Source organism: Tupaia chinensis, unplaced genomic scaffold (assembly GCF_000334495.1).
Source record: "Tupaia chinensis unplaced genomic scaffold, TupChi_1.0 Scaffold000049_1, whole genome shotgun sequence".
In the NCBI taxonomy this organism is placed as follows: Eukaryota; Metazoa; Chordata; class Mammalia; order Scandentia; family Tupaiidae; genus Tupaia; species Tupaia belangeri.
The window spans coordinates 2,121,759-2,130,597 of NW_006159507.1; the positions used below are offsets into that span (position 1 = coordinate 2,121,759).

Genomic DNA, 8,839 nt, shown 5'->3' on the forward strand with positions numbered 1-8,839 from the left:
GAGCGGTCCAGGGTCCTGCTTCCTCCACCGGGATGTCCAGGAGCAGTCCTTTGGTGGGTGCTTCCTCCACCGGGATGTCCAGGAGCAGTCCTTTGGTGGGTGGCTCAGAGCTGCAGAAGCATTTGCTGCACCTGTCTCAGATGCCTTTCCTCTTCCCTCTCTAGATTATCCTCTTGACTTGAACCACAGTGAAACCTTCCTACAGACCACGACGTTTCTTCCTGAAGACTTCACCTACTTTGCAAACCACACCTGCCCTGAAAGGCTCCCTTCCATGAGTGAGTAGAGCTCTGACTTCCTTTCTTCTGCCTTTAGGACAGATTGGTCATTTCAGCTGGTTAAAACAAGGGGTGCGTCCCTCGGTGTGCCTGTGTAGAACATGTCATCACCTCCCTGAGTTAGAAGGTCGTGAAGGTCTTGGTACTCCTGGCTCCTCTTCAGCAACACCTGCCACAAGCCCACCTGTGTCTTGGTGCTGCATTCTGCCTTATTAGCATTTCACTTTTCCTACGAAGTTGCCCCTCCTTTGTAGCTTGGGGTCTGTTAGAATATCCTAGTGAAAGCATAGCCACAGCTTTGTCTTTTTAGTATAAATCTCCTACTTTCTATTGGTATAACTTGGAAGAAGTTCTTTTCTTTTTTAAAATCTTTTTCCCCAAAGAAATTATTTAATTAATTAATTAATTTATTAATATTACTATTATTATTTTAATTTGCTATAGGGCACATGCGCTCACCAGAGAGAGAGAAAGAAAAGGAAAATAAGAAAGCAAGCCACCAGGTCTGGGACTTGAACTGTGACCAGCCATGTGGGAGTGAGTCCAGCTGCTACCATACCACCTGCTGACCCTGGAAGTTATTTTCTTAACAAAGTGCTGGTTAAAAAAATTCGGGATCTTGGGACCAGCAGTTAGCATAATGGCTATGTCGCTGGACTCCCACGTAGTCGACCACGGGTTGTGTCCCGGACCTGGTGGCTTAAAACTCACGCCGGGCGCATGTGTGTGCATGCCCAATATCCCGAGAGGAGAATGGAGGAGAAGGGATTGCGGCATGACCATCCCTCCTGGGGGGTGATTTCTCGCTTTCTATCTCTCTGTCTCTGTCTGTCTGTCTGGCAAGCACACACACCCTGTAGCAAAAACCTCTCCAAAAAAGAAAAAAGAAAAATTCGGGATCTTTTCTTCCTTCGTTTTAATTTTTTGGAGTTTTATGTATAATCTAAAACGGCAATAGGAGACTTCTTACACCTTTCCTGTGCTTTTGGACCTTGTAGATTTGGGGGAGGGTTTCTTTTATTTGTTATTTATTTTTAAAGAACTGAGCAGCCAAAGGAAAATCTTCTGTCTGCAGAATTGACTTTACAAAAAAAAAAGTTTATCCAATTTCTTCCGTGAGTGTGACAGAGACGGCACTCTCAACAGGGTCCTGGTGCCACAGTCCATGCCCAGCTTTCAGTTAGCCCGGGATCGTGGGCTGGCACGTGCTGGGTGTACTCAGGGAGGTGTCGGAGCCCCGGATCGTGGGCTGGCACTTGCTGGGTGTACTCACGGAGGTGTCGGAGCCCCGGATCGTGGGCTGGCACGTGCTGGGTGTACTCACGGAGGTGTGAGCCCCGGATCATGGGCTGGCACGTGCTGGGTGTACTCAGGGAGGTGTCGGAGCCCCGGATCGTGGGCTGGCACGTGCTCCGTGTACTCAGGGAGGTGTTTGACTTGAACTGGGAACCTGCCCACGTGGGATTGTCTCGCAGGGTATCATGTTTCATTCGATCACTACGGCACCCTCAGACCCAGAATTGACTTTTATGCTCAGTGAAAAAGAAGGTGTTGGAAATACTAGGGCATGGGGGAACCAGCAGTTAGCGTAATGGCTATGTCGCTGGACTCCCACGTAGTCGACCGCGGTTCGTGTCCCGGATCCGGGGGCTTAGAACTCACGCCGGGCACGTGTGCGTGCATGCCCAAGATCCCGAGAGGAGAATGGAGGAGAAGGGATTGCGGCGTGACCATCCCCCTGGGGGGTGATTTCTCGCTTTCTGTCTCTATGTCTCTCTCTGTCTGTCTGGCGAGCGCACGCGCCCTGTAGTGAAAAACCTCTCCAAAAAAAAAAAAAGAAAGAAATACTAGGGCATGGGTTGAACATCCTTTTGTCCATGCATGAATAATGAATTATGGGTATTTTAGATCGTGTTGGGAGCCTTGCTGTTGACATGCCTACGTCATCACACGGACACGGGTCCTCCCTTTAAAATATGTATTGGTCTGCATTTATGCTTAGCCTCCTTTGGGAAGGCTACGATCTGTGGCTAGAAATAGGCTTTTGACAGACCCAGCACTGCAACTGTCAGATCATCCCTTCATTAGCATTTATTGATCGTTGAGTTCCCCTCTTGCCCTAGGTCAGAGTTGACCAATGTTCTAAGTTTGGACGTGATGAGGCAGGGTCCCCACTGGCTGGCGAGCACATGGAGAGGCACAGCGCTTCTGCACTTGCTACCAGAGCAAAATAACGTGCTCCACACTTGACTCCCTTTCTCCTTCCCTGAGGAGTTTGGCTTCAGTTTGTTCAAGTTTTCATTTCTTGCTACACCCTTGGCAGAGGCAGAACTCTAAAGACTTAATCCCTTGCCTTGCCTCTTTACATGATAGTAGTAATGAACTGGCAGATCGAGAGGTGGGAAACAGCAACCGTCTCCCAGTCTCCCACCGCTGTTGGAAACACAGGCAGCTGTAAAGGCACGGGACTTCACCAGAGAATAAAACTCTAGGCCTGGGGGATAGAATCTGGGTTTTTTGGCCTCTTAATCCTTTTCCCCTCTCTGTTCAGAGGGCCCGATAGACATAAACATGAGTGAAATCGGAATGGATGACATTCATGAACTTTTCTCCAAAGACCCAGCCATCAAGCTCGGAGGTCACTGGAAGCCTTCTGATTGCCTGCCTCGATGGAAGGTAGGGAAGTCAGAGTGGGGACTGGCCCTGTGCTTGTATTTCAAGATACATTTTGCACAAAAATAAATGCATGCTATTTGATGAGTATCATCAGTAATGCTCTAATTCCAGTTTTTCTACAAACTTTTCCATGCCCCCTTGTGTTTGTGTGCTGGATCACAGCATGGAATGTGTGTCTTCCTGTGCGTGGGGGTCCAGTGTGGATTCATTCCGCAGGCCAGCTGTGTACAAGATGTGGCAGTCACGCAAGTGTGACGGCCATGCAGTTCCAAGGGTCCACTGCCCAAGGCCTCATTTAGAGGTCAAGGACAAGGCAGCCAGCCTCCTGTCGCTCCTGAGGGTTGCTCACTGATTCTGCAGGGATGTCCTGCTATGAAGCACAAGTTCAAAGGACTAACTGGGTGGCTTCTTTGGCTGCGATCCATTCAGGTGGCAATCCTTATCCCCTTCCGGAACCGCCACGAGCACCTTCCGGTCCTGCTCAGACACCTGATCCCCATGCTTCAGCGCCAGCGCCTGCGGTTCGCCTTCTATGTGGTTGAGCAAGTGAGTGCTCCTTTCTTCTCTTCCTTCTGTCCTGAGAGAGCAGTCTAGAAGAGTGCATGCAGATCCATCTTCCTTCTGTCCTGAGCGAGCAGTCTAGAAGAGTGTGCGCAGATCCATCTTCCTTCTGTCCTGAAAGAGCAGTCTAGAAGAGTGCGCGCAGATCCACTTCCGTGAACGTGCTCAAATGTTGCTCGACAAGCAAATTTTAGCCTCTCCTGTAGTGGCTTGGCCAGCGCCCACTGTGGATAGTGTCCTCAGGCTACAGACCTACAAGAGTCCCCTTCAGATAAGGAGCTGCATCAGCAGAGAGGGCAGGGTTTGGGATTTGGGACCTCTGCGTGTGTCCCAAGTCTGCTGTTCATTAACCTGTGACCAGGGTTTTCACAGACTTCTGAGTCTCAGGATTTGGTTTTGTTTTAATCTTTTTTTTTTTTTAAAGATGTTAATTTAACTAACTAACTAATTAATTAATTATAATCAGAGAGGGGACAGAGTGAGAGAGAGAGAGAGGGAAAGTGAGAGAAAACAAGCCGCCAGGTTCGGGACTCAAATGGCGGTTGGCCATGTGGGAATCCAGCACCCTTAACCACCATACCACCTGCCAGCCCCAGTTTGTTTTAATTTTTAAACCACCTACAGAGGTCACAAGCTGAAGACCCACCTGACATGGGTCTTGGTGGAACATGACTGTCCCGTTGTCCTCAGTCTCCAGAATTGCCGTTGTGTCTCTTGCCTGGTATCATTCACATGTTTTCACTGGGCTTTTTTTTTTTTTTAAAGAATTACCTATTTTATCCATTTATTTTATTTTAATTTGACCAGAAAGACACACACACACACACGCACACACACACAGAGCAAGAGAGGAGAAAAGTGAATGAGAAAGCAAACCACCACATCTAGGACTCGAACTGTGGTCGGCCTTGTGGGAGTGTCCAGTGCCTTAACCACTATGCCATCTGCTGGTCCCATCTTGGGTATTTTTAAAGTATGTGATCCTTGAACTAGAGGCTCTATAGACAAGTGAATGGCTTACACATTGCCCTTAGTCCTCTGATTCTCAACCTGGAGGGTGATTTTCAGACTCACCTCTCCCTATGAGTATGCTTTCCAGTGGCTCTAAGCTGGCATGGGATAACCTGGCTTCCCACAGCACTACTGTCCTAAAAAAAGAAGGCATCTAGCAATGGGATGAAACAGGCCAAAGCTCTGTAGGAAGTAACTTTCTTTTCTGTTTTGCTTGTGACTTACTGAGATTTGCTTACAGAGAGTCTCCTCCTATTGATTAAATGTCAAGTCACGGATTTCTTTCCTATTCAGTATCACACTCTGAGTACCCTTATCCTGAGTGTTGTGGTGCTGGCAAGGGTTAATAAACGCTAGCTGTCACATTAGTTAGGTTGTAACTGATCTGAACTGCCCCTTAAGGAGCCAGGGAATTCTTCCCTCAGCATGAATCTCTGGTGTGCCCAGTACTGTTTTCCTGGACCATTCAAATAGAATCAGACCAGACAAACCAAACCAATGGAAACCTCTCTTCCTACTAGATTTAGTTTGTAAAATAGAACCATCACAGATTGCTTGGTATGCTAAAGAGAATGATTGGCAAATTCTGGGTAATTTGGTGATCCAAAGTAGAAATGGAAGTCTTTCAGAAGTTTATGGAGAGGGGCCAGCAGGTGGCTTGGAGGTTAAAGCACTGGATCCCACACAACCAACCTTATGGCTCAAGTCCCATACCAGCAACCTGGAAATCACAGAGGGCACATGTGCGTGCATGCCCAAAATCCCATAGGCAGATGGAGGAGAAAGGATTGCAGTGTGGCCATCCCTGGGGGGTGATTACTCACTTTGCTTCTCTCTCTCTCTACCAAGTGCTGAGCATACATACCCTAGAGTAATAAATAAACTTTATAGAGAATGCATATTGTGATAAAACCATACATGGATTTAAAAATTTTTTGTACCAAAAGAACCTTATACTTTAATTCTACTTTCACTGAACTTTTTGAAGTTCCCTCATGTAAGCATTGATACCATGTGTGGTTCTGGGTGTCCACTAGGGGTCGAAACATATATTCCCTGCAAAAAAACGGGGGAAGAACTGTATATAGTTGAAATTCTTTCAGTGGCCTCGAGGAGCTTAGATTTACTACTGTTTTAACTTCTGAAAAAGTCAAGGCCACAGGTCCAGTCAGTGCCTTCTGGGTCATGTCACAGGTGAACCAGTGATGAGTGTTGCTGGAACCAGTCTGACCTTTCTCATCCACTGACCTTGGCTAGTCCATACCAATAAGCCCTTCTTCAGGCAGGACAAAGGCTGCAGAGACCTTACTTCCACGGGTCCCTTTTCAAGTAAAGTTCTGCTCGTTTTAGGTGGGCACTCAACCCTTTAACCGAGCCATGCTTTTCAATGTTGGTTTTCGGGAAGCAATGAAGGACTTGGACTGGGACTGTCTGATTTTCCACGATGTGGATCATATACCAGAAAGCGATCGCAACTACTATGGCTGTGGACAGATGCCGAGGCACTTCGCAACCAAACTGGATAAATACATGTATCTGTGAGTATCACTCCCTCTTTATCGAGGGTAAATCTGAAGGGATGGTCAGAGGCACAGAGATGAGACGATCCCATTAGCTACAGCCCAGATGTCCATCAGCTCAACGAGTATACCAAAGGTGTTGTATTCGTACAGTGGAATACTGCTTGGCAATAAAAAGGAGCCAGTACTGATGCATGCCAGAACATGGTTGAACACGTTGTGCTAAGTGGACGGGGTCAGACACAAAAGAGCAGATCGTGTGATTCTATTTGTACGAAATACTCAGAATAGGCAAAAACAGAGAGATAGGAAGTATATTAGTGGTTGCCTAGGGCTGGGGGTTTTGGGGGAAATGGGCAGTGGTGACTGTTAATCGGGACAAGGCTGTGGGGGCGACGACATGTCCTAGTAACACCAATGGTTATGGTCGCACAACTCCACGAGTATACTCAGAATCACGAGTTACGTGCTTTCCACGGGTAAACCGTCCGGTATGTCACTTACATCTCAATAAAGGTGTTATTAAAAATCAGGTAGTAGAAATTGATAGTTTTGTTGGTCCATGTCAGTATGAGGAAGCAAATTCAGCTGGCTCAGGGCAGTGGCACAGAGAGTTTCAAGTTCTCAAACATGATGGGCTGCCCTAGGGAAAAGACGCCCTGTAACGGCAGGTGGCTGACTCTCTCCATCCCCCTCTAGGCTTCCTTACACTGAGTTCTTCGGTGGCGTGAGCGGCCTGACTGTGGAACAGTTTCAGAAAATCAATGGCTTTCCTAATGCTTTCTGGGGCTGGGGTGGAGAAGACGACGACCTCTGGAACAGGTACCACCCTTCTCTGGTGTCCCCTGGGAATGTCCCCTGGCGTCTCCAGGCCAGAGCTGTCCAGTGGGAATGCAGTGCAAGTCATATGTTTCTTTACAGCATCTTAGTGGCTACCTTGTAAGGGATTTCTTTTTATTGTTTAATTTTAAAGAATTATTTTTATTTAATTCCATTCATTCTTTTATTTATTTTATATTTTTTGCTATAGGACATGTGCACTCACCAGAGACAGAGAAGGTGTGAAAACAAGCCACCAGGTCCAGGACTCAAACTGTGGTCAGTCATGTGTGGATCCAGCATCTTAACCACCAGGCCACTTGCTGGTGCCAAGAGATTACTTAAAAAGACATTAAATTCATTTTAATAGTATATTTAATGCAGTATACTCAAAGTCTTACTTTCATAACATGTAGCTAATATAAAATACCGATGAGATATTCCACGTTCATTTTTCCTTATAAATCTTCGAAGCCCAGCATGAATTTCATACTCCTGGCAGCTTTCACTCCTGAAGAGCCACATTTCACCACAAGTGCCACCTGTGCCTCTTGGCTACCGGGTTAGGCAAAGCGACACCACAGAGGTCTCTGACTGAATTTGAAGAGCGGCTGTTCACACTTTCTTTCATGACAGATGAGAATAGATGGAACCATCAAAATGATTTTTTTTTTTTTTGGAAAATGATTTTTTAATTAATTAAAAATTTTAGAATTAGGGGCTAGCAGGTGGTGTGGTGGTTAAGGGCACTGGACTCCCATATGGCCGACTGTGGTTCAAGTCTCGGACCTGGTGGCTTGCTTTGCCACTTTTACCTTATTACTAAAAAAAAAAGCTTAGGACCAGCAGATGGCATAATAGTTATGTCACTGGACTCCCATGTGACCAACCGTGGTTCAAGTTCCAGACCCTGAGGCTTGAAACTCAGGCCAGGCATGTGTGCATGTGTGCCCAAAATCCTGAGAGGAGAGTGGAGGAGATGGGATTTTTAATGTGGCCATCCTCCTGTGAGGGTGATTTCTTACTTTCTGTCTCTCCGATGAGCACATGCACCCAGTAGCAAAAGTCTCTCTTACAAAAAAAAGAAAGAATATGCTCTTTAGGGCTAGCAGATGATGTGGAGGTTAGGGCAGCTAGATCCCAGGTCCCAAACTGGCAGCATGAAAATCATGCCAGGCTTGTGTGCCAAAAAGAGAATGAAGGGGGAGGTGATTAGACTGGAGAGCCCCTGAAGTGGTTTCTTTCTCTCTCTCTCTCACTCTCTCTCTCTCTGTCTGTCTGTCTCCAACAAGTACATGCACCATATAGCAAACTTAAAAAAGGTGGGACTGCTGGTGGTGTGGTGGTTAAGGCCTTGGACTCCCACATGGCCGACTACAGTTGAGTCTCAGACCTGGCAGCTCAGCTCATGCCAGGCACCTATGCGAGCATGCCCCAAATCCAGAGAGGACAGTGGAAGAAAAGGAATTGCAGCATACCCATACCCCCCTGGGGGATTTCTCGCTTTCTCTCTCATCTCTCTCTGTCTCTCTGGCAAGCATATGTGCCCTCTAGCAAAAAAAAAAAAAGAAAGAAAAAAGAAAAAGAATATGCTTTTTGTAAAATACAGATGGATATAAAAATAAATTACCCCAAATCTAAACACTCAGAAATAACATCTGCTACCATTTTAGTTAGTTTACTTTGTCTTTAAAATCTATGCATGATGGAACCAGCAGGTGGCGTAATGGCTGCATTGCTGGACTCCCATCAGTCAACCGTGATTCGAGTCCCAGACTCTGTGGCTTAAACTCATGCCGAGCGCATCTGTGTGCGGGCCCAAGATCCCGGGAGGAGAATGGAGGAGAAGGGATTGGAGCGTGGCCATCCCCCCGCCGCCCCCAGGGGGGTGATTTCTTGCTTTCTGTCTCTCTTTCTCTCTATTTCTGGTGAGTGTACATGCCCTATATAGCAAAAACCTCCCCCCCCCCCACA

The 8,839-nt window shown here is 46.9% G+C and overlaps 1 protein-coding gene across 1 annotated transcript in view; it reads left to right on the forward strand.

Annotated features, from left to right (window-relative positions):
- The window catches only part of B4GALT5 (beta-1,4-galactosyltransferase 5), a 33,380-nt gene that overhangs the window by 18,556 nt on the left and 5,985 nt on the right, over positions 1 to 8,839 (forward strand). The window contains exons 3-7 of the mRNA XM_027775202.1: positions 165 to 278; positions 2,830 to 2,954; positions 3,384 to 3,500; positions 5,877 to 6,064; positions 6,746 to 6,868. Coding sequence (XP_027631003.1) covers positions 165 to 278; positions 2,830 to 2,954; positions 3,384 to 3,500; positions 5,877 to 6,064; positions 6,746 to 6,868 — 667 coding nt within the window. The remainder of the gene's footprint in view (positions 1 to 164; positions 279 to 2,829; positions 2,955 to 3,383; positions 3,501 to 5,876; positions 6,065 to 6,745; positions 6,869 to 8,839) is intronic.